The sequence below is a fragment of the Siphateles boraxobius genome, unplaced genomic scaffold (genome assembly GCF_051911475.1).
Source record: "Siphateles boraxobius isolate OS27281-9 unplaced genomic scaffold, OSU_SipBor_1 57, whole genome shotgun sequence".
Taxonomy (NCBI): Eukaryota; Metazoa; Chordata; class Actinopteri; order Cypriniformes; family Leuciscidae; genus Siphateles; species Siphateles boraxobius.
Genome location: NW_027509183.1, coordinates 260,129 through 286,574, shown reverse-complemented (window position 1 = coordinate 286,574; position 26,446 = coordinate 260,129). Strand labels below are relative to the sequence as shown.

Here is a 26,446-nt window from a genome sequence, read left to right as displayed (position 1 = left end):
TACTTTTACTAGTAATTAGAATGGTATTTCAGTGCACTTAACTTCTAACTTTTGGGAGTTGATCAAAACTGTTCTCTTTTGGATATATAATAACAATGAGATATTCTGTAGCTTACTGATTATCAGTTTGTCGCATGTTTAGACCTTGTATGTGTGTTGCACAACACATGTTGCACTTGGCGATCGCGGTGGGGATTGATATGGTAGTGGACCATGATGGTCATAGAAGAAGTGAAGGGGCAGTACCCCCCGATTATGGTGGGGTAATTCGCACTCTGGCTGTAATGTAATTCCCATTAATCTACTGAGCCCGGATATAAAACTGGAGGATACAAAGACTGTGCTAGTGATGTACAACCAAAGCACAGTGACACCGCTAGGAAAGTGCAAACTGAAAGTAAGAAACCCAAGAAACCACAAACTGTACAGGCTGGAGTTTCAGGTGGTGGATAACAAATGTACTGTCCCTTTAATTGGTAAAAGAGCAAGTGAAGCTATGAAACTAATTAAAGTGCATTACGAGAACATTCTTGCAACAGACAGCATAGTCACCACAGAAGAACCTACAAACAGCCGGTGGTCACTACAACAAATAAAGACAGATTATTCTGATGTATTCGAGGGTGATGGCTGCCTGGAGGGAGAATACAGAATTGAGATTGACGACACTGTAAAACCTGTACAACTACCAAAAAGAAGAGTTCCAGTAGCCATGATGAAACCTTTGAAGGAAGAGCTGCAAGATCTTCAGAAAAGAGGAATCATTGCACCAGTAGAGAGGAGCACGAATTGGATCAGTAGTATGGTGGTCGTGCAGAAGCCCAGCGGCAGACTCAGAGTATGCATAGATCCAAAACCTTTAAACAAAGCTTTAAAGCGCAGTCATTTCCCACTACCCACTATCGATGACATTCTCCCTGACTTATCCAAAGCCAAAGTGTTTACAGTGTGCGACGTGAAAAGCGGGTTTTGGCATGTCAAGCTTGAGGAAGAGTCCAGCTTTCTCACCACATTCGCTTCCCCGTTCGGAAGGTATCGTTGGCTGCGGATGCCTATGGGCATAAGTCCGGCCCCTGAGATCTTTCAGAGGAAGCTCACACTTGCATTAGAGGGCCTGCCAGGAATATACATTATCGCTGATGATGTGCTTATTACAGGACAAGGAGAGACTCAAGAAGCAGCTGAGAGAGACCATGATGAAAAGCTGAAAGCGTTTCTTGCTCGATGCAGAGTGAAAGGTATCAAGCTAAATGCTGACAAGTTGAAATTGAGACAAAGAGAAGTCTCTTACATCGGACACCGCCTGACGTCTGATGGATTGAAAATCGACCCAGACAAAGTTAGAGCAATAACACACATGCCGAAACCAACAGATGTAAAAGGAGTTCAGCGGCTGCTAGGGATGGTAAATTACCTCTCAAAGTTTTGTGCACATCTATCAGACCAATGCGAGACCCTGAGACAGCTGACGCACAAAGACTGCGAATGGAGATGGACCATACAACAGGAAGAGGCATTCTGTAAAATAAAAGAAACAATTGCAAGTGCTCCAGTGTTGAAGTATTACAACCCTGATGAAGAACTTACCATCCAATGTGATGCCTCGGACGGAGGTCTCGGTGCTGCACTAATGCAAGGAGGTAAGCCAGTAGCATTCACAAGCAGAGCACTGACACGAACAGAACGTGGCTACGCCCAGATAGAGAAAGAATTATTAGCTCTACTCTTCGGGATGGAAAAGTTTCACCATTATACATACGGACGGAAAGTAACAGCGCAAAGTGATCACAAACCCATTGAAAATATCCAGCGTAAGCCACTACTGAGTGCCCCTAAAAGACTTCAGAGAATGATGCTGAGACTACAAAAATATGATGTAGATGTTGTGTATGTTCCAGGGCCAGAGATGTGGCTAGCAGACACTCTAAGCAGAGCATATCTACCAGAAAGTGCACCCACTGGTTCTGTGGAAGCAGAGCTAGAGACAATCAACATGGCGCAACACTTACCAATCTCAGAGGACAGAGTTAGTCTAATCCGTTCTGCAACAAAAGAGGACAAAACTTTACAAACACTGATCAAAACCATACAACAGGGTTGGCCAAAGAACAAAGCAGAGACACCACAAGAAATAAGACATTATGACCTGTTTCAAGGGGAGCTGAGTTACCAGGATGGAATCGTTTTTAGAGGCGAATGAGCTGTTATCCCTCGGAAACTGTGGAGAGAAATAACTCAGCGTATACACTCCTCTCATTTAGGAGTGGAAGGATCCCTGAGGAGAGCCAGAGAGTGTGTGTACTGGCAAGGTATGAACGAGCAGATCAAAGCGCACATACAGCAATGTGACACCTGCCGCTCAGTGGACTGGAACCAGCAAAAGGAGACACTGCGACCACACGACATGCCGAACAGACCTTGGGCCAAGGTAGGCGTGGACCTGTTTACTTTTGACAACAAGGATTATCTAATAACAGTGGACTACTATTCCAACTTTTGGGAAATAGACTATCTGCCTGACACCAAATCAGCGACTGTCATCAGAAAGCTAAAAGCTCACTTCGCCCGTCAGGGTATTCCGGACATAGTCATCTCAGACAATGGCCCGCAGTTCTCATCACAGGAGTTCCAAAAGTTTAGTCATCACTGGGAATTTCTGCACAAGACTTCATCACCAGGCTATCCTCAGAGCAATGGCAAGGCGGAATCAGCAGTCAAAACGGCCAAGAGACTGATGTTCAAAGCACAAATATCCAGACAGGATCCATATTTAGCAATACTGGACCACAGAAATACACCAACACATGGATTATCTGCCAGCCCAGCACAGAGGCTGCTTAGCCGTCGCACTAAGACACTACTACCCACGAAAACCAGCCTCCTGCAACCAAAGATTCAAAATTCCTTTAGGGAATTGACAGCAAACCAACAACGACAACAAACATACTATAACAGGTCAGCCAAAGACTTAGACAAACTTAAACAGGGGGAATCAGTGAGAATACAACCATTTGAGCCACATAAGATCTGGAGGAAGGGCACAGTGGTGAAGCCCATCGACTTAAGATCATACAGTGTTCAGCTGGATTCAGGAGGTGTTATAAGGAGAAACAGGAGACATCTCCGAAGGGATCACACGGTGACCCCGACAGAGTCCAACCAAACAGACACTGTTGACCCTGACAATACAAAAAACGAAAAACCTACTAACACTGACTCACAACTCACCACCAATATGGAGAATCAGATGCAAAGCATGATACAGCCAGACATTCCAGAACCTGTTGTCACAAAAGCAGGACGTTTAGTAAAGAAACCGCAACACTTACAGGACTATGTCACATGAAAAAAAAAAAAAAAAAGAATACAGAGAAATGTAAAAAACTGTTGTGATATGTTCAATGGGAAATATGTTATAAGGTTATGGTATATTGTTCTTGACTGTACCAGAAATTGATTAGGAGTTTTGTTGGGAACGTTAGTTCTTATTGCTGAAGAAAAAAAAAAAGAAAAAAAAAAAAGAAAGGATGTAACAATAGGAACTATTGTTGAACATGTTGTTGGAGTGGGGAACAATAAGAGGGAACACACCTGGGAAGTAATGACATGTGAGATGTGTGTAGTCACCCACGACTCCCGAGTTCATTAAAGAAGAATCAAGATAGTCTTGAGTGTTTATCTTTATTAAGAAGAAAAGACGCATAAAGAAACAAACATTAAACTCACCTTTGAATTTCCTCTTCTAATTCGAGTCCAGCCTCTAAAGTTCTTCTGACGATGAAGAGGGCGAAGCCATGGTTGTAGTGGTGCTCGTGCTGGTGGTAATCTGCTTCCCGCTCCGTTCTATTTGAAAATGCAGTAACGGCTGCAGCGACCTTGGGCAATCAATTTCATGTTGTTGTGCCTAATTAATTGCAAAGTTAACAGTTATAGTGGACAATGGAGAACAAACGCCATAGTATTTACACGGGATGACTTAATACTAATCAATAAGTGCATTATAAAGTGTAACGTTATACAAGTCAAATGGCTAAAAGCATTTGGTGCAAAGCTAATTTAATTCGCTAAATTTACGTTAAGTGGCTGAAACATTTATAGTTTCGACTTGTGAACTAAATATAAACATAAATTATCTTCAAGTTTGATATTTAAAATAAAACGCGCAGTCATGTAGCCTGCTGCCCGCTGTCAGTTTGGAAAATTCCTTAACGGCTGAAGCGATTTCGACCAATCAGCGTCTTGTTGCTATGCCAAATACTCAACACAGCAACCAATCACGAATTTAACAGTAGTATGGCCTATCATTGTACCCTTGATGTGAGAACAATTATGTACCTTAATTTCAATTGTACCTTAAAAGGTACCAAACCTTATCATCAGAGGTCTTTCCTGTACCATTAAAGGTACTATTATTGAAAAGGTACAAAACTGTTCTTCGAGGAACATTATTTGTACCATTGTGTACCTTTATTTCTGAGAGTGTACAATTTCTTAATTTGCATATTACAAGGAGCAACCTAAAAGGCATCACTGTAGGAACTAAAAAATTAATCATAAGTCAATTAGCTGATGACACAGCGTTGTTTTTAGAAGACTCCTCTCAAATCCCCATAGCCTTAAATATCATTCAATCATTCTCTAAAGCTTCTGGTCTAAGTCTGAATAATGATAAATGTGAATTATTGCCCATCAAAAATTATAATCATAGCTGTTAAAAGCAGTGTAAAATATCTTGGCATAGAAATAAATAAAGATAAAAATAGGTGTGCAACAAATTTTAATCCGATTATTGCAAAAACAAAGAAAAAACTTAATTGCTGGCTTCAAAGGGATCTATCTATTAAAGGAAGAGTTTTGCTCACTAAGGCCGAGGGGCTTTCGCTTCTCTCTTAGGCGGCCCAATCTCTTTATGTTGATAAGTCCACATGTAAATTTATTGACAGAGATCTGACAGATTTTGTCTGGAAAAATAAAAGCCACTATATGAAGAAATCGGTTATTCTAAACAATTATAACAAAGGTGGTTTAAATTTTATTGATTTTAGCAATCAAGAAATTACACGTTTACCGAGATCCTAACCCTAACCCTATAGTGTAACTACACACTTCAATGAACTACAATTTACAGCGCCCGTCCCATCGACACAATGATAGGGGCTTATGGGTAATGTCGTTTAAAAACATTTATTTATGGAATTAAATAAATACAATCTTTAAAGGGTAACTAAACCCCTGGTCAGAGCCTGACTCCACCCGCTGGCAATATTTGAACAATGCAGGAAAAGTGGGCAGAGCGCAGCGGAGGGGGGCGTGCACCTGAGACGCATCTCTTTGTATGGAACCTGCCTACGTCACCAACAACCCCTGCGTCATGGAAAACCACAACCACCAATAGGAAAATTCAACTGCAGTAGCCACCCTTCGACCTGAAGAGGGTAGCACTTTTTTAAACCATATATTGTAGAATTAAAACAGTTTAAACCCAAATGTCAAAAAATTTACTGGAATCAATGAACAGCATTTATGAAGCTCCATTCTTACAGATCATTAACTAAAAAAAGTTGTTTTAGTGTTTAGTTACCCTTTAATGAACAAAGGGACATCTAAATATGTTCAATATACAAACCTCTTCGACATATTTGAGAGCCAGACTGAAATTTTGTATTTAACTGTAAGCACTTTTTAAAATGCTTTTATAACACCTTTCCATGTAAGCCAGACATCTCTGTCCAACATTATGTATTAAACATAGCATAAATAATTGTCGTACCAATTTTCACTTTGATACGCTTATCAGACTTTACATTTGCAGACTTTACAGAATGCGCATTTTTTTTGCTCTTCCAGGGGTGATAATGGACCCCAAGGGGAGGAAGGGCAGTAAAACCTACACAGTTGTACTCTCTTCATCATGGATAACAAACTGTATTGAGTCACATTTATATATGACATTTTTTTATCTTTTCCAACTTTTCTATATTTACATCGTGCTTGTGTTAGGTTTTGATTATATTGCAAGACTCTGAACTCGAAATACAAAAATACAGTAATATTTTACAAATGTTGTAATATTCACCTTACTACTGTAAGTTGTCATTACTATACTTTTTTACGTAATTGCAAAATTTGTTTACTTAGTTACGATATACTTTTTTTCAGTAAGTGCGTGTTTTGGATTCTGTTCTTAATTTTTTGATGTAGTGTCTAACGGATGATATGTAGTGTTTATAATATTGACTCGCTGTGTGTAAGATCTGAAAGCATTGTTTGATTTTGTGCACAGATAAAATGGTTTTGAGGCAATTGTTTGATTTTGCAGAAGAGTCAGAGATTCTCTGAATGTGATTTGAAAATTTGGTTTTGGGTTTAAGGTTTTGAGAATGTGAGTGAATGGTTTTAAAAACTGTTTTAGCAATTCAGAAAAACTGTGACATTATACTGTTAATCAGGTCACAGCTGATGAATCTACACAATTGAGCGGTGAAATGTTTTGAGAACCACAAAATCACATCAGTTGACTATGAAACCTGTACTAGATTACACCGAAAGCACATTGAATATTATGTTGGGGAAAAAAATATTCCTCCTCATCATTAGGGTTTTCTTCCTCATAATCTGCTTCCATGTCTCTTAACAGGTTTCAATTGTTATACAGCACCCTACAGTTCAACTTATGAAAGTTACTGTACCACACAGAACAGTACTTTAATTAATGCAATTAATTTTCACCACTGACTGGTTGTAGAGGCATGCATGCACACATGTCATATATATGTGAAAGAAGAGGTAACACTTTGGAGTTAAAAGCAGATTTTATTACATGCTTTATATTCATAGTTAAGGTCATTGTCCAGAAGTATCTAAGGTGTTACAGTCTTGTAGATTACAGTCCGTCATCAGAAATGTCATAGTCACTGTCGTACTCATCAGCTGAAGCACTGTACAAGAAGTTGGTGTTCTCTGCTCCAGACAAAACTTGCAGGTAACAGTCTCTTGCTTGCAGCTTCATTTCTCTGATTTGATGCCGCTTTCTGAGGATGATGCTGTGCAGACCTTTCAAACCCTCTTCCCTTAGGCCACATTGCGAATCTTAAAAAAGGAACACAAGAATAAAAGACCAGCCTTAGAAACTTTATAAACAGTCATCATTGTTGTGTATATTTATTAGGGGTGGCCCCCTAATAGTAAATTTTGGTCGGGGCAACCCTATGTTTATGTCATTTATTACAAATACATACTTTTCATTGTCTCACAAGAAAACAAGCAGGACAGCTCTCTGAGGGTATCTGAACGAGTTAAAAGGGATTTCCAATGGTGGTCCATCTCTGCAACAAGATCTTCTGCTGCTCCTCAAGTCTCTTTACTGACATGATGATGTCAAACACCCTTCTCTTTATCCTTAGATCGACAGAGTCTGGAATGCATTTATGATAAATAAATAAATCATTTGTATTAAACAATCAACCATCGTATGGGGTTACAGAATGACACTTGAAGCACTGTGGGTTATGTGTCATTATGTATAAGATTTGTCAGAAGCAGTTAACAGACTAGTGTACACACCACTGTGGGGGAGCTGCCATGTCCAAGCCCTCTCACCAGACAGAATGGTTTCCAGGCAAAGAGTTTTTGTGATTGGAACCATTCTGTTGTATTTCTCCACAGCGGATGTCAGGATTCCCTTCTCCTCCCTGATCTTGCGGCGGATTCTGGCACGACCTTTGTTGCCATCGGAATCTTTATAGAGACGCTGGGAACGTCTCTTGTTACTGGCTACCAGCACATCAATTCTGCTGGCCAAGGCATCAGCATCATTTGTAGTTGTTGTTGCTGTTGAGAAGAAATAGGTGTGGTTTGCACTTTACAATACCAGTAACAATTACAATTATTTGTGACTAAATGTATTACAAGTAATAATTTTCTCACCGTCAGCCCAATCCTTTACATCATTCACCCATTCTTCCAATTGGCTCGCTGTCACTGTCAATTGGGCTTTCATGGACTCTAGGTGTAACTGGCTTTGCATAGCTTTTGTGGTTTAAATAAACAAACTAGTAAGAAACAAGAACCAAATGTTCAATGCACAGCTTCATACACTGCTAACATGCAATACTGAACATCTAAAATGTATTCTACTGATGTCATAACCTTTTGATATCGGCGGGTCAGTGAGATAGCCAAATTGTTGAACTTTTGCTGATTCCAGCGCATGGCCATGAGAGTCAGCATGTCTGTGCGTCCTGCAAAGACAGAAAATATGTTACCATATTCCTCCTACTAATTATGTAAGGATGTAACTAGTGCAAATGATGTGGTCATCTTACCTGCTTTTGACATATGCTTTGTGGTTACTGCAATCCTAGAGAGGAAGGCATTGCACTGTTCCACCTCCTCCCCTAGTGTTAAACTAGCCCCATCCTGATATGGCCCACTCCATTTCACCTGGTTAAGAATATAAAAACAAAACAAAAAAACAGATGTTTGCAGATCTTCAGTTCAGATAATTCGATTCTATCACAAACCAACATTTCCTTACCTCGCATTTAAAATCATGGGCTTTGGCATGAAATACCGAAAGGAATGGCTTCATGTTGAGAAGGTGCTGGAGCTCTGGAAAGCTTTTTGCAACTCTTTGGAGGTAGGGCCAATATTTGCAGGTCACATCCATACAAAAAAAAGTGATTTGCCTACTGGCCAGCTTTTCTTGCAGGTACAGGGGATAGGCAAACATTTCCCCCCTATACATATTTAAGGCACAGAGCAGGACTCCGTGCCGACACACAGCAAGCTCCAATCCCTCCTCGTCTACCTTGCTGGCAGATCTGTGTGAGGTCTCTCTGGCTGCTGACCACTCCCCTCCACAAACACCTCTTCCACTGACCTACAATATGGAAAATGGTGGATGAAAATAAGACTCTCCTAAACAAACTCTTCAGAAAGAGGTTATTATAGTGCTGTAGTCTAATTATCATCTAGAATTTTACATGTCTGGTTGTGTTGTGAATGTGGTCCACAAATCTTTTCAAGTCTTCGTCCTTGGCTATGAAGACGCCTTCAAAGATGGCATGTTCCTCAGATCTAAAAAAACTAAAAACAACAATTGGTGATGGACAACAATTTATGATAAGTTATAATCTGAGATTTCTTAGTTCACATTAAAGAGCTATATTTTCTTATTAATACAAACACTGTGATACACAGATGTTTGGAGTACCTAGCAGCATTCTTGAAACGGTAATGCTTGCGGTTTCCATCAACTGAAACTGCAAGCATATCTGGGGTTGATTCAGGACAGTTGAAGGGTTCTTACTTGCATATATTGTTCACCTCAAATCGCACAGCCTCCCACTCAAAAAAACTTTTCAGAAAACTGTCTGCTGAGATCTTGCCAGTCTATTAAAAATAAGGAAACCAACAGCTAATAATGTACAACAAATACATTAGCATCAAACAGCTTATCAAACCACAACTTAAAAATATTACAAATACTGCAGGATAGATAAATTCAATACTCACACGACCAAGCGGACAGTTCGCTGATTCAGCATTCTTAAAAATGCTTGGCAGGACAGTCCTGGTGCAGCCATCTTCATTTCTTCAAATGAAAAAAAGACATCTGTGGCATAAACTGTGGCAAATGGAAGGGTTGCAGGCCAGTAGTCACTTCTGTTTAGGTCAACAACAGTCCAAGTGGCTTGGCTTGCCTCACAAATTAACTCGGGCATGCTTAGATCATGTCGTCCTGGAAATATCAAAAACACATCCACTGTAATGTAAACCAGGGTTTGGGTTCTTTGTACAATTTATACATAACTTTGTATACTTCGTATATATATATATATATATATATTTAAGTTTTATATCTATGTCAAACTTGTCAGGAGTCGCTCTCGTATGGATAGATATTTATTTTTAAGATGCTTCTCAAACAGGACAAAATAATGGTCTTCACATTCTTACCATTCATTGTGACCACAGCAACAATCTTTCCTGGACTAACCCTCAATGACTCTGGTGAACAACCACAGATTTTGTCAGGCATCTCCACAGGTACAATTCGGACTGAAAAAGATAATACAGTACATTTGAATTATGATAATTTCTATTGACTGGGAAATATAAGATTGTAATAGATCAATGGCAATGAAGCAGATTGCTGAAAAAGTACTCAAGATATGCACAAAAAGCTGACTGACACAGAGTATCCACATACATTCAAGATAAAACAATAAGAGACAAAAAGGCATCATTTAAATAGTAAAGCTTATGAGCTTAAATATTCTGAGAATGAGATATATGTTGTACACAATCAAACCAGAACTTACCACAATGGGAAAGAGCCTCATCCACCACGGAAGTTGTTGGAGGCAATGGCTGGAAGAATCCAGCAGTCATGGCATCTCTGTTGTGAAGAACATGTCTGGTGTGCATGCTGACGTCACATTCAGCACAGAAGAAGGGACGTGGTCTACAGTCACAACACCGGACAGCCGCTGGATTACTCCCACACTATTGGCAGATGTGTGTTGCCACATGTTCTTGTGCCGCAGCCGTGTTCACCAGGCGGGATCTCTCTGCGCTCCACCTCTCTGAAAAGAGACTTTGTCGTTTGCTCCAGTTTGAGGACGCCAGAAGAGGATCTCTTGGGGTTTCAAGAGGTGATGCCTCATCACATGAAGATTCGCTTGGTGATCTTGTAAAAAATACTCTATAAATGGTATGAAATATATATATATATATATATTTTACAATATTAAAGTGTACATTTGGCTGTGAAAGGATCAGTATTCTAGGAATTTTTTAAAATAGAAACATTTATTTACATTCTAACCCACTGTCAGAGATATATATATATATATATATATACACACACATACATACAAGGGCTAATGGAAACAGAATGAAATACACACCAACAGTCTCTGGAGTAAAGGCCAATGAAGGGAGGATCAGTCTTCCAAATGTGATCAGCTGTAGAGGATAAAAACAACACAAATCAACATTTATAACTTGTTCCAAGGCCTGGTTACCAGCCTAAAATGGTGCAACCTCACTGTTTAACATATAACTAGAGAGAAATACTAGTACACTTTTATTTCCCAAACCCTAATGGGGACGGGACAGTCCAATTTCTGTTGGTAATCTGCATACAAGGTGTCATATAGATGATGAAAGCAAACAGGAATGCTTATATAGAAGCAGATAAAAAAAAACCGCTGTCTGGCCATTGACAACACACTCTGAAGAACAAACTGTTTCAAATACACCTTGCCAAGATCAATAACTTGCAAGAGATTTAGTATGATGGTAACCAGGCTAGCTCATTTGACATTATAACCAAATTGACAAGATTTCCTGACAACGCCAATACAGCCCACAAATAAACTATTTTTATGAGCTAACTGTGTAGTTTATACTGCTTTACACAAATATGTAATATAAGCCTAAATGTGTCTTTCACTTTATCCAAGACTAGTGACATCTTTAATAAATCCTTCTTTTTATGTAAAAAATCAAATGATTGGTTCTGGTTTGATTGTTTCCCTGACATATCAATCTATATGTATTCCTTGATTTGATACACTCATAAGTGCCTAAACAATGTAGATCTTTAAATATCTTGAATGAAAAACAATACTGACCCTTATTTGACTGATTCCTGCTTGATCTTGGCCTCGCATAGACAATATTTCCAATAATGTCTCTTTTTCTCCATTCCACCCTCGGCTCAGGTGTCTTCACTGGTGCTGCTGCCTCCTCTTCTTGCAGATCACCAAGAAGGTCATCAAGACTTTGGAGCTCATCCTTCAGTTCTTGGTCATCAACCAGGTTATCCAAGATCATGAGATGTTCTTGGATTTCTGAATCACTCTTGGACATTGTGATGGGCAGAAACACAAAAAGACAGAAAGACTCACAACGAATAGATGGACAGATAAAACAAATATAGATGCAAACAGAGAGAGAGACAGAGAGAGAGAGCGAGCTACAGAGAGACTTATGAGTACAGATTAACAAGATGTGGCTCTTAAAAGTGCCTGTGTGTGTGTGTGTGTGTGTGTGTGTGTGTGTGTGTGTGTGTGTGTGTGTGTGTGTGTGTGTGTGTGTGTGTGTGTGTGTGTGTGTGTGTGTGTGTGTGTGGTGGGGGGTAAAAATAAAAATCATTTTTGAAGCTGCCTATTTGAGGGACCTAAAGAAAAAAAAAGATTTTACCATTTTACACCATTTTATCTTCATCTGTGTTGCCGGAATGGGCTAGATTGTATGTGAAATTCATTTTACACAGTTCAATAAACAAGAACAAGAAGTTGAATATTGAATAACAAGAATATTGTTAAATACATTTTAGACAAAAATTGTTAATATAATGTTCCAAACAAAGCCACAGCAGAACTTCTAAAATATAAATATTATATATATATATATATATATATATATATGAATCAGTCAATAAGTTATGACAGCATTACTTATTACATTAATTATACACATTGTTTTATTTCATATAGAAAAATTGTGATAAGCCACAATGTAGTAGTTATGAATTAATTTGTATTGTTAATTATATATTTATTTGGGTGTTTATTATATAATTTTGCATTTATTTTAAACAATTAGGCTGTATAACAACAAACCAATAAGGTGGATAGATACAGTCGGTTGTCTGGGAACGCCCCGTCACGTGATGTGAATTTAGCCCGTGGGGGAAAACATTGCCTTGGCGCTCATTGAAATACACGCGACAATCATGCCGAAGATGTGCCGTCTCGTTTTCTGTACCGCCAATAAACAAACAAATTATGAATTTAAGTTCTACATCTTTCCGGTTCTTTGTGTTTATTAGGAAGGGAGGACAAAATGGCTACAAGCAATAAATAGTAGTGTAATACTTCTGTGATGTTCTGTAATAACTCTATAGTACTTCTATAGTATGTCCCAAAATACTATAGTATTCCTATAATATTTTGTTCTAAAATACTACAAGATTCCTAAGGTTGTTTTTCATAAGGGATGTCTCTTTCACATTAGTGTTATCAGCTGAAGGCTCGCTTGATATACATCAAGCTACGGTCGACACTCAATACAGACTGCGATCTGTGAGTTAGGATCACAGTCAGCACAGTCCCTCGGCAACCTCGTAGGCTACTGATCACCGTTTTACAAAAGGATTAATAGTTTGGAGTGAAGCATATATGTACAATTGGTAAGTGACAAGATTTTATGGAGTTATAGTATGCAACATATGATTGAGTTATAGGCTAATGTTACCGGTAGCTACCGCGATGTCTCTTACCTAGAGATTCAACCAGATAGCAAAATCAGTGGCGGTCTTAACATAGAGGCATAGGTAGGCGGCTGCTTGGGGCCCCCTAACAGCGGTAATAGTAGGGGGGCCCCCAACCAACCTAAAAAAAAAAATATATATATATATATTATGGATGGTACGATTACCGGTTTCACGATAAACCACGATAAAATGTCCTGGCGGTTAGTATTATCGTTTAAAATTTAATTATCATAAAAACCGTGTTTGATTATCGTGATTTTGAAAACTCGCGGTAAATCCTGTCCAGCCAGAATAAGTCTGACACAGGCGCGCGCATGCAACGTAGTTTTTTGCACGAGAAGACATGGCGGAAGGCAGTGACAGCGCTCGGGAGATTTTTCAGCCATCCAAGAGGACAAAATCGGAGGTGTGGTCGTATTTTGGCTATTACAAGAGTCCCGAGGGCAATTTAATCGAGGATGGGCACCCTGTCTGCAAATCTTGCAAGAGGAAAGTCGCTGCAAAAGGGGGAAACACGTCATCTACGTGACAACCACCCACTGTTATATAGCGAATGCAAGGTAAGTTAACTTTTACCTTAATACCACAACTAACTTGGGCAAATAATTAGACAAAAAATATTGATTGGAGATGAATTATTTCATTATCTCACACTCACTTGTAATTATTGCAAAGCTTCCGCGAAGAGAAAAGTTTTACAGCAAGTGGATTTGAGCCAAGATTAAGGAACATATTCAAACTATTAAGGGTGACATTTAAGGGATAATGTATTGTATTCATTCTTAGTAAACTTATTACACAGTTTTATTTTTTACCACAGAAATAATTTCAGTGACATGAAATATTGAATTGTGATTAACTTAATGTTTTTAAATCTGAACGGTTTATAAATCCATTATACAAGTTACATTGTCCAAAACAATCGTCAAGAAAATGTGATCACTAAAACAATATTATATTAGTACTAAATTACTCTGATTCAATTTTCAATACAATCAAAACGGAGACATAGCCTACACATTTGAATGAAACCAGAGATCGCGTCCGCGGTAATCCGAGACATATGCACTGTGTTATAATGCGTTGCTATTGACAACAGTCATTATAAGTATTCCAGTAGTTTAGTCACCCTGACCAAACCAACATATTTTGTTCATTTAAAGTGTGTGTGTGTGTGTGTGTGTGTGTGTGTGTGTGTGTGTGTGTGTGTGTGTGTGTGTGTGTGTGTGTGTGTCTGTGTGTCTGTGTGTGTGTGTGTGTGTGTGAAAGAGAGAAAGTGATTTATTATTCATTAATATTAATAATTATAATATTCAGTCATACACACATCCATAAGTGAGTGAATATTATTATCATTATTAATGATAATAATACATTTGTTTTTTCCTTTGTTAACAGAGTGGGCGTGCATCAGGCAAACCCAGTGATGCTTCTGGTCCCTCGACTCCCTCCTCATCTACAGCTGTGACACAGACACTTGAACAAGCATTTAAAAGGCAGATTGCTTATGCACCCACATCAAAAAATGCACAAGACCTCACTGCAGCTATTTCATATTTTATTGCAAAGGACATAATGCCATTTCAAATTGTGGAGAGGCCTGGTTTTCTGAGGCTGATGAAAGTTGCTGTACCACACTACAAAGTGCCATCACGAAAATATTTTTCCAAAACTGAAATACCAAATCTGTACAACCAGGTCAAAGCTGCTGTTTTAAAAAAAATAGCTCAAGGAACATGGTTTGCTGCAACTACTGACCTCTGGACTAGTGAAAGCGGTGGTGGTCAACCCTACATAAGCGTCACTATCCATTACCTCACCCCAGACTGGCAACTGGAATCAAACTGCCTCGAAACTCAGTTCTTTCCAGAAGATCACTCAGCTCAAAACATCAGCGAGTTTTTTGATAACATGCTGGAAGAATGGGGGATCAACAAAAAAGACCTGGTCTGCATAACCACAGACAACGCAACAAACATGATTAAGGCTTTTGAAGAGTTTTCAGAAGTCTGGCTTGGGTGCTTTGGCCATAATTTGAACCTGGCCATCTCAAAGGCTTTGAAAATACAGAGTTGAAACAGCAGTCAAGGCCTGCCGTCATCTGGTCCAGGGCTTCTCACGGAGCTGGAAGAGAAGGCGAGAGCTGAGGGAAAAACAAGCTGCCCTCAACATGCCACAGAAGGCTCTAATTCATGATGTGGTGACTCGATGGGGATCTACACACAAGATGGTTGAGCGGTTCCTTAGTCAACAGCAACCAGTCTGTGCAACACTGGCTGGAGAAAGAGGAACATGGCATCTAATGCCCAAGGATACCGACATAACTGTCATGGAGCAACTGTGCCAGCTCCTCGAACCTCTGAGCAAGTTAACAGATGCACTTGCCTCAGAAACACGAGTAACTCTGTCAGCAATCAAGCCTGTCCTGGACCACATTAATTCTGATGTTCTGGTGGAAAAGGACACAGATACATCCCTGACCAATGAGATGAAAAAGTTAATGAGAGAAGACCTAAATAATAGATACCCAGAGAAGGCAAAAAGAGTCATGAACATGGCTTGTTTCATTGACCCCCGCTTCAAACGGAGTTCTTTAGATGAGTCTGAGGCTTCAAAAATTGAAACTGACTCTGTCCAGGAAGCTGTGAAGCTGGCTGCACAAGTCAGGGAAGAACCACAAAGCACCTCCACCAGCAGCAGCATCACTACCAGCACTCCACCAGCAGCATCGGAGGGGAAAGGCCTTGCCGGGTTGCTAAGAAAGATTTCTTCAGCGACAAGGCAGCAAAGAGGTGAAGAGAGTCAGATTCCAACCACTCTAGAAGACAGTGTGAAACAAGAAATCAAAGTCTACCTGTCTCTGCCCCCAATTCCAGCAGAAGAGGATCCACTGGTGTGGTGGAAGGGCCATGCATCAGAGCTGCCTCACCTTGCCAGGGTTGCCAGGAAGCTTCTGTGCATCCCAGCAACCAGCGTGCCATCAGAGAGAGTGTTCAGTGCCAGTGGGCATATTGTCTCTCCTCAAAGAGCACTACTTAAACCAGACAAACTAAACATGCTGACATTTTTGCATTTCAATCTCAAGTCAACAAAGATGCATTTATGATACAGGATGTTAGGTCAGCTGCACTTTTTTCTTTAGAAGAAGAGAACGGACATACAATCAATCATTGCTGTTCATTTGATTTGTTTACATATGGTTGTATTGTTATTACATGCACATTGCTTTACTTGTGTTGTTTTTATGTGTGGATTTGATGTTCTTATTTGAGGTACTGTTCATTAAAACCTGCACTAGGAAAACTTATACCTCTCACTCTCAGGGCTCCATGTTAATGTTAATATAATGTTTATGCTTAAAAAAGTGCATATAGCTGCTAATTGTATTTTTTGTTTGTTGATTTTCAAATATAAAACTTGTTGAAATGTTTTCAGTGTGAGCATCAGTTCTTTTTGAACATTTCCATCTCATTATAACAAAACCGTGATAATATTGATAATCGTGATAACTTTGGTCACTATAATCGTGATATGAAATTTTCATACCGTCCCATCCCTAATATATATATAGAAAAGAAAAAACATGAAAAAGCCTCTTATCATCGTGAACGCTTCAAAAGCATAGTAAATGTTCTTAATATTCTTAAGAAATACGCTGAAATGTTGAAGTAGTAGTTAAAATGTCCAGTTCATGGTTATCTGTCCCTACACATAACACCCCTTACTTTCTCAATGAAATGGACTAGTCCGTAACGGTGCGCGTCGAGGCGCGAAACGGCGAAAGATAAACACAATGACAGGAGGACCCCCAGCAAGCAATTTTGCGTCTAAAAGATGTCTAATAGCCGTCAAAACACAGCCCAGACGTCTAGGCTAAAATAAGGCTAAATTTGGGCTGTCAGTGAAAATCTAATAGACATCTATCTAGGGATGCAGCGATTACCGGATTTCACAATTAACCGCGCCTTAAAACGTCACGGTTAATTAATCGTAAAGATATGCTACACCGAGTGTTCTGCACGGAGGAACTTTTGCACCAAACGAAAACAAGCTTAATGCCGTGCTCGTCAACCACTATGGCAGGGGGACTAGCAGCGACGCTCTATTTCCACCGAAAAAACGCCTTAAGGGCCTGTTCACAGATCGCGTCTTTGTCGCGCTCAAGTTCGTTATTTCAAATGTAGGCGCACGCAATGCGCGCTCATAAGGGAAGCACGCAATGCGCGCTCGTTTTTTCCAAGCGCGTGCGCGCTGCAACGAGATAAAAAACATCTCTACTTTTCATAATGCCGCAAGCGCACCTTAGGTCAAGTGACAAGAACCAACACAGCAACGACAGACGCCCCTGGAGCGCAGCCGCCCTATCGCTTTGGGAAAAGGAGAACGCGGCGTGCAACTTTCAGCTTTCAGTGCAACGTAAAAAAACAACAACAAAAAACAGCGGAATGTTTTGGTTGTCTGTGGAAAACAGAATGTGACGTGCTCTCAAGAGTTTCAGTCAGTGAACATTTAACCTAATATCCTATTGCTTTCTCCTGTAAATGTTAGGCTTTGTAGTTTTAATATGCCCGGTGTAAAACACTAACATAAGTTCAGGGCCGTGTAGACTTCTAGGACTACCAATTAACTGCATTTCAGTTATTAATAACACTGCATGAGAGATGTTCTCAGTTTCTTTCTATAATTTTTACTTAAACTTCAAACAAACAAACCAAAATAATGAGATTATAATAGATGATTTTCTAAAGGCACATGTAAAATTTGGATTAATAATTAAAAAAAGAGTATTAAAATAAGTACAATAATATTGGAGTGGATAACATTTGGACTATATTTGTTTTCTTTTAAAAGAAATACATAGTTAATATTTAGCTTACATTTAATTCAATAGAGCCAAATACTTTGTTTATTCTTATTTTCATTGGGATTTATTATCCCTTTATTTGTTTTTAAGTCAAAATACCAACAAGATATTGTTTTCATGTTATCAAGTTTTCTACCTCAGGTTTAAAATACATTTAGAACAAACTAAACACTTAATCATTTTGTGATCTATTTCAATCAAATAGCCCTGCAGCCATTGACTTAATTTGTTATTTTTAAAAGTAAAATGCTGGATGTTTACAAAGCACTTCTCTTTAATTCCAAAGGAAGAGATTGATTATTGTTTGTCATTTTATAATTTTGTAATGTGTTGTGGCAAATAACACATTAAAATCTAGTGTTGGGTGTTCATGTGATATTATACATATAGTGTTGTGAAATTAATTGATGCATAATAATCGTGATAATCGTTAAATCGTGATTATTTCTCAGACAATAATCGTACTTACAAAATCTGTAATCGTTGCATCCCTACATCTATCCATAGCCCAAGGATAGACGTCTAACTATAGCCCAAGAATAGACGACTAATTATAGCCCAAGAATAGATGTCTAACCATAGCCCACGAATAGACTAGTCATCAATTAGACGTTTATTGAACGACTACATATATACGTCTAATAGACACTGCACATGGGTCTAGGCTAAAACAAGGCTGAATTCGGGCTGTCAGTGAAAATCTAATAGACGTCTAAACGTAGCCCAAGAATAGACTAGTCATCAACTAGACGGCTATTAAACTACATATGCAGGTAATAGACAACAAAATGATGGCTAAAGGATTATTTTCACTCAAATATAACAGGTTCTTATAAATGACAATCCATCCAAACAAATTAAATATAAAGGTTTTATTTAGAAAAAGAACATTAACAACTTACAAAAAGATCAAAACATAAAAATGACCAAATCAAATATTAAAAATACAATATAAAATGATTTTTTTTAAAAGGAACATCAACAACTTAAGATACTAAATTATAAAACTCTGTTGCTGCTGGGAAGTTGGTCATCATGGCATCTGCCAAATAAGAAAAAAAAAATTTGCACAAGAAAAGCATTGTTGAGTTTAACCTCAAGTGTGCATGGACTAATACATTCACCTGTGTGTATGTGTGTGTGTGTGTGTGTTCTGTTTAGGTTTTAATGCACATCTGAGCTATTTGCATTATTGATATACTACAGTACAGTAACGTTACACGTGCATGTACCATAATACACTGTTACCCACTAAAATGTCACGATTGCAACAACACATAACAAATAATTTAGCTAAAAATTCGCACATGTCAAAACGAAAACACAGATACTTACAAGACAAAAGTAGGAATGTCTTTTGCTTGTTCTCTTCGACCGACAGCTGAATGCAATAGACCTTTTACGCACTTCCGCATTTTTTGACCGGAAATACGTCAATGAAGTGTATTAGAACTTCCTGTTATCGTAGCGGCAGATACGAAAAATGGCAGAGTCGAAGAGTCGCAGTTTCTGTTGTGTTCCAGGCTGTTCGTCTTCCACCCAAAAACAGCCCTACCTTTCATTTCATTCTTTTCCCGTGGATCCAAACCTGAAACCCAAATGGATACAGGCGATCCGAAGAGAGGAAGGGAACAGTTTTGATATAAAAAGAGGTAGCACCTATGTCTGCAGCCGGCACTTCGCTCCGGATGATTACGTTGGTGGCTGCGTCGTTCGTCGCCTGAAGAGTGGTGTTGTCCCGAGCCTATTCCCTTGGAACAATTTTACTGCTCCTTTGAGAAGGGAGTCAGTATATGACAGAACCTTCAAACGTCAGTCTGTCCAGCTATGCTGTGAAGGTGAAGATAGCACCATGGTGGCTAAGGCAGTAAGGATGGATCACGACTACGTGACACACCCACCTGCAGGTAAGATTGTTCATAATGTGTTTAGTAAGTTAACGCTAGTCAACTATGTATACCGTTAATGGATAAATGCATTCTTGTGATAAATGCCTTTCTAACTGAACAACTTAACCCTTGTGTATCAATTTAAAAAAAGTTACACATGGGTACATAGAGGACAAAAATGTCCGTGTCAAAAAACTACTTGGGAGCACAGACTTATGTTTGGTCTCATTTTAAAGAAGACCCGTGGCAGATTATTGCTAAAGTAAAAAAAAAAAATAAGTAAATTAAAAAAAAAAGTTATATAGGTTTAAGTTTATGCACATTATTTTATATAAAATATATATTTAATGAAACGAGTATAACCCTAAAACGGCTAGAAAATCAAAGCCATAAATCTAAATAAGTTGTGTTCCAAATGTGAGATTGGTATCTCAAAAAATGAGTGGTAGTATTTTGTTTGGGTGCAGTAACAGATTTTCCCCATTGGATGCCAGCAAAACTCCACTGGTGCACACAGTAATTGGATTTGTTATTTGCAGTTGAGTTTTTCTCTCTTAACATTACAAACACGTATTTTTATTTAACTAATGTTAGTCTACATCTGTAACTGTAACATAGTCTCATGCTGTCTAGCTGTAGGGGGCATGCTCTGAATGACATTATTTCTGCAGTGATGTCATTTAAGAGTTGACATGACATAATTACTGTTCTGTGTTGTGTTGAAAGGTAGCATAAATATGTTAAGACTGTTTTTTAATTTATTTATCTTTATAGGTGCTCTGGACGAGGCTTTGGATTACATCCATGACTTAGAAGCCATGTTGCAAAACACTGACCTACCACCTCCTACTCTCTTCAGCCGATACTGTTCATCAGACGACCAAATTCGTTTCTACACCAAATTTCCATCCGAGAGGGTTTTTACAATTTTTTGGGAGTCGATTGCACCATCTGCCCATAGACTGGTGTACTGGACCAAAGCAAAGAGGGCAGGGGAGGAAGGCTGCCAAGATCCCAGCCCACCACGCATCATGCCATTAATAGATGAGTTCTTGATGTATTCCATGCGGGTTGCTGTTGGCATGAAGGAGCAGCTCATTGCTGACATGTTTAATGTGAGCATTGCCAGGGTCAGCAGGGTTACCATCACCTGGGCCAATTATCTTTTTATGATGCTGAGCTCACTTCCCATCTGGATAAGCAGGGAAAAGGTTAAGTCCACTATGCCCCTTAAATTCCAGAGGTACTGTCCTAATGTCAGAGTGATACTGGACTGCACAGAAATTGCCCTGGAGACAGCCTCATCCCTGACCTTACAGTCAGAAACCTTTTCGAGCTACAAAAACAGGACGACATTGAAAGGCCTGATTGGAGTTGCTCCCAATGGCTTGGTGACATTTGTCTCACCCCTGTACACCGGGTGCATCTCAGATAAGGAGATCACCAGGATCAGTGGAGTCCTTCCCTTGCTGGAGCCAGGAGACGACATCATGGCAGACAAAGGGTTCCTCATTCAAGACCTCCTTGCTGACGTTGGAGCTAAGCTCATCATTCCACCTTTTAAGCGTTCAGCTCAATTCAGCAAAGAGGAAACAGAACAAACCCAAGCCATTGCCCGCCTCAGAATTATAGTGGAGAGAGTGATCGGTAGGGTAAAGTCCTTTCACATCTGGGACTCTCCTGTGCCGCTCACACTGATTGGCAGTGTGAATCAGATCTGGCTTAACTGCTGTGTTTTAGCAAACTATCAAGGACCTTATTGTTTTGAAGAGTGAATGAATTAATGTTTTGTATGTAAATGTATAATGTGTAAATAATTTAGTGTTCCCACATTCTTAAACATCAAATTAAATATAATTGTTATATTCGTAATATTTTTCTGTTGAAATGTGACTGATTTCACTAAAACATTAGATGAACAATTAAAACAATTTTGGTCAAAATGATGCATCCTTTAATTTTTTGGTATGTGTAACATCAACTGATTAATAACTTATTTAATAAATAACATCAAACATTTACAATAAAAAAATGACATTAGTTCATCAACAGTAAGACAGAAGGCAAAACTGATTGGTAAAGAACAAGATTAGTGGAAATAACATCAAATATTTACAATAAAAAAAATAACAGTTCATCAACAGTAAGACAGAAGGCAAAACTGATTGGTAAAGACAAGATTAGTGGAAAAACACCAAACATTTACAATAAAAAATAACATTAGTTCATCAACAGTAAGACAGAAGGCAAAACTGATTGGTAAAGACAAGATTAGTGGAATTCAAGGTATGCATTCATGTATGTGCCATAATAATATACATCTAATTTCTCTTTCATTTCCGCTATGAAGGAGTCATCACGCCAAATTCTTTCCACAGTTAAATTTGATAGGGTATCGGTAACAAAGTCACACCATGTCAGTCCTGTGATTGCCAGTTGGCCCTGAACCTGCCAGTAGTATTTATGTGAACGCCTCAAAGTGGCGTGGCCTTCCTGCACCTTGAGGTGAGCAACCTGAGATGGATCATTTTTTGTGCTGCTCTTCACCTCAACCAGGCCAAAAGGAGGCGACTCTGAAGGGTCATACACCCGACCGTCTGGACTGGCCCCGAGATGTGGTGCGTCAGGGTGAATGACAAATCCTGCTGGTAGCACATTAACTCGCATAGTTTCAGCGTAGTTTGCCAGCACTTCATGCTCCACCAGTAGACCACGCTTCATTGCAGCTGTTTGCTTTGTGGAGCCTCTGATCATTTGAATAGCTGCAGACTCCTCCTCTGCACGACACGCCCTACTACAACAAGCTTCCCAAAAACGACTGGCAGTCAGCCTTGGTCGCCGTAGCTGTGTCCACGCAGGACATTTGGACTGCTGCTGAGTTTCTTTGGCTATCTCGCTGGACAGCTGCGGTGACACTTCTAGAGACTGGAGATGCATCAACTGATGTAAGGTCGGGACGAAATGCAACCTGGGAAAAGTGTGCTGCATCAGAGGAAGGGACGGAAATTCTGGAGCCATGTGGTGTAGGATGAGGTCACTGGACTTCTTGGGTGGACAGTGATAGGACATGGGAGATCCACGAGGGACAGACCCAAATCTAGATGGCGTCAGCTCCATCTCAGAAACCCCATCCAATACAACAGCCATGAGAGACTGGGGCTGCACCTGGCTTAATTTACTTCCAGATGCAATCATATATGGATCTGGCAGTGGTCCTAGACAAAAGAGCAAAGAGATACACAAGATTATTGGTCACACAAAAGAAAATTTAGACATGAGTGCTTAACTACATTTACATTTTATTTATTGTATCTGCGGTAACCATAATGATGTTAGTCATAACATTTAAAAAAAAAATAACTTACTCTCACAAAGCAACAATCAACCAGTTAACAAGTTAAATCACCTGTATATGCCTTGTACAATGTGGACCTCAGACCGTTCTGACCCACTGTTTTGGGCTTTTGCACCACCAGCTCACTAACAGGTTCAGGATGGATTCCCTTAAAAGTAAAAGACAAAAAACAGTTACAGTCTGTACTGTAGTCACTTCTGGTGGTGTTTTTATAATAATTTCCAGTTGTTATAGATACGCATCAGTTCTTAAATCATATGACATGTTTATCACAAACCCACCTGTGTTCTTGGTCTGTGCCATCTCTGCAAGCCACTAGTGCAGGCCAAGGGGGGTGGAACAGCCTGCAGACCCAGCTGTGAATAATGTGCGGTCTGGTACAGGATAGCAACTACGTGATTGCAGAATCCTTTACCAGCCGCACAACTGCAGGAGAAAGCTTTCAGGTTCGCAGTGGCACTTTCTGCCTCCAGTGAGATCTAGACACAATAACAAATGAAATAGGTTACACTGAAGTCATACTTACGCAGTCACATCAATGTTCACAATAACATGACACTATAACTTTCAGTAAAGAAATAGTAAGTGAAGAAAGTGCCGCAACCGCAGCAAGAAGAGTGAACGCAAGAACGGGCAACTTTCTGAACTTTTGCCAACCGGCATTCTGTCTATAGTCAAACCTCCAGTTTGTGAGGCTCCTCGCTCTTCCTCATTGACCTGAAGCATCTACCTCTCACTATAACCTGTCCCTGGAGTATATTTGATACTACCGCATGCAACAAGAAAATATTACATGTTATCTCACATAGAAATACACAACTTTACTTCTTAACGTTAAGTCAGTAACATTTCACATTTACCTAGTAAGTTACAACTTCACCAAATTACTTCTTGTTATGTTATCTCATGCCATCTCACTTAAACATACACACAACATATTCACTGCGATGTGTTATACCTTATATTACAAATTCACAACACCATTACTTACTTTACAGTTAACGTTAACAGAGATATAACCGGTGATATGGTTAAAGCTAGCAACAGCAATTTCTTCGTTTCTTACCTTGGTAATTGTGGATAAACTCTTCATGGAAGAATTTATATCCCTTGTCCAACTTGTTCCCTTTAGTGGACGAATGTATCTCCACACTCTTCACCACATCGGCGCTGGTGAACTTCGGAAGACTAGTCAGGCTAGTCGAAAACACTCTAACGTTAGCTGCCATTTCTCCGTCAACAAAGCTTACACCGGAAATGGGTTTACGCTTCCTTGACGTATTTCCGGTTTTTGCGTAAAAGGTCTATGCTCTAACTCGTTTACAAGTTTCAAAACGGTGGAAATGTGTTTGTCGCGCGATCGCGACTATCAAGTCTCATTGCCATCTAGTGGTTGAGAAATGTAATTGCATTTTTATTTAATTTAAAATAAAGAACGTCAAATAATATCGTAGATTTTTTTATGAATGTGTGGCAGCAAACATGAAGCTGTGTGGGCGAAAAACATGTAAACAATTTTAAGACTATTTTGGCTATAGCCAAGCCGTTAAACGTAGACCACTTGCCTCGATTTCACCGGGTGGGCTAAAAGCAGACTGCACATAGCCCGTCCAATTCAGAGCTAAATCGTGACTACAGATGGAACCTGTCATGAAATTACACTGGCACCTTGTAGATATTATTACCAATGCGAACATGATGGGATATCAACCATCTCGTGCGTTGCCTGTCCAACAATTAAGTAAAACTACAATGAATCAGTTTCGACTATAAGTGGGCTACAAACAGCCAGTCTCTCTCTCTCTCTCTCTCTCTCTCTCTCTCTCACACACACACACACACTTTCACACACAGAACGCATCCACCGAACGCAGCCACCTGTAATAAAAATTGAGAAGAAGCTGTTCAACTTGTTTGCATCAGTAATTTCTAAAAATTAAATTCGGACAACATTAAGCCTATACCTTTTTTATTGTATGTGGATGTGGGAGGGGAAAATGTCGAGACTAAAGCCCTATTCGGATTAACTTTACAAGGGTAGATGGAGTAGGTTAATAATGTAATTTTACCACAGGACTTCTGTAATATCAATAGCCAAATCGCATGTGATAAGATATAGGTTATCAATAACACTAGAAGTTGGAGGGGTAACTCCAATTTGCGCATCGCTGTCATGCGTGTAGCCTATTACATTGCTTCCTGATATCATGTGCGCAAACACAAATAACCTATACAACAGGGCAGTTGAATGCTTATCTGATAACCTAGAAGCTGTTGTAATTATTAGCAGTTCCGCATCACAATCCGTACACGAAAACTCGCTTCCGGGCACGTAAAAACGTCAGAGCAACCCTTATTAGATTAGACCAATGAACTTTTGATATGTCATTTACTGGGGGAGGGTCTTATCTTCGTTTCTTAGCTTTGATTGGTTCATTTTTGGCCTATGAAATGCTCATAAATGGCGATTTGCTGAGGCGGCGCTGGGTGGGGAACTATGTTACGCGTCACAAGATTCCGTACAGTCATTGTTGGGAGCGTAACATGAAACCGTACAACGGGCCATCATGATTTCGACGACGTGAAGGTATCGTTTATATATAAATTTGTGAATTACCTTAACTTTTGCTGTTTGTTACTTTATATGCTATGTATATTATCTGTTGTCAGGCCGAAATAACCGATTTGGATGTGTATTTAGTTTCAGTATAAACTTCACGTGTTTTCAACGGTGTGTAGGTAGCAGCTAGCTGCTAATGTTTTATTTGATAAGCTTCTTAGCTTCTGCTGTTCATTATTTGATAGGCTGTGTGTATTATGAAAGCTTGTATCCTCCACCAAAAGTCCTTCATTTAGATCATCATTTAGTTTCAGTATGCTACTTTTTTTTTAATCACTGAGGTCAATAACGGTCACTGTATCAAACATGGCTTTAGGTTTTAGGAAACTGTGTGCTACAAGAAAACACTGATGCACTTTTGATAAATGTTTTAGGAACATAGACATATTTATTAAAACAAATAAACAAAGAATGCAGTAAATATAGCAAT

The 26,446-nt window shown here is 39.3% G+C and overlaps 1 protein-coding gene and 1 long non-coding RNA gene across 2 annotated transcripts; one reads left to right on the top strand and one right to left on the bottom strand.

The window, feature by feature from the left end:
* The first annotated feature begins 19,548 nt into the window (after positions 1–19,548).
* On the top strand, positions 19,549–21,882 carry LOC143715215 (uncharacterized). The gene is made up of 2 exons (XM_077206858.1): positions 19,549–20,059; positions 20,816–21,882. Exons 1-2 carry the CDS (start codon positions 19,636–19,638, stop codon positions 21,814–21,816), a joined length of 1,425 nt encoding a protein of 474 aa, XP_077062973.1. The 5' UTR covers positions 19,549–19,635; the 3' UTR covers positions 21,817–21,882.
* Positions 21,883–23,239: 1,357 nt separating this feature from the next.
* LOC143715216 (uncharacterized) lies at positions 23,240–23,832 on the bottom strand. Its single transcript, XR_013195689.1, has 3 exons — positions 23,678–23,832; positions 23,448–23,544; positions 23,240–23,256 (listed from the first exon to the last, which is right to left on the bottom strand). It is a non-coding gene; the product is annotated as an uncharacterized LOC143715216 (long non-coding RNA).
* Between the last annotated feature and the right edge of the window lie 2,614 nt (positions 23,833–26,446).

Excerpts from the sequence above, each read along its gene's own strand:
- LOC143715215 (XM_077206858.1), top strand. The coding sequence starts at position 19,636 with ATGGCAGAGTCGAAGAGTCGCAGTTTCTGTTGTGTTCCAGGCTGTTCG. Across the intron at positions 20,060-20,815 it reads CGTGACACACCCACCTGCAG|GTGCTCTGGACGAGGCTTTG; the intron begins GTAAGATTGTTC and ends TTATCTTTATAG.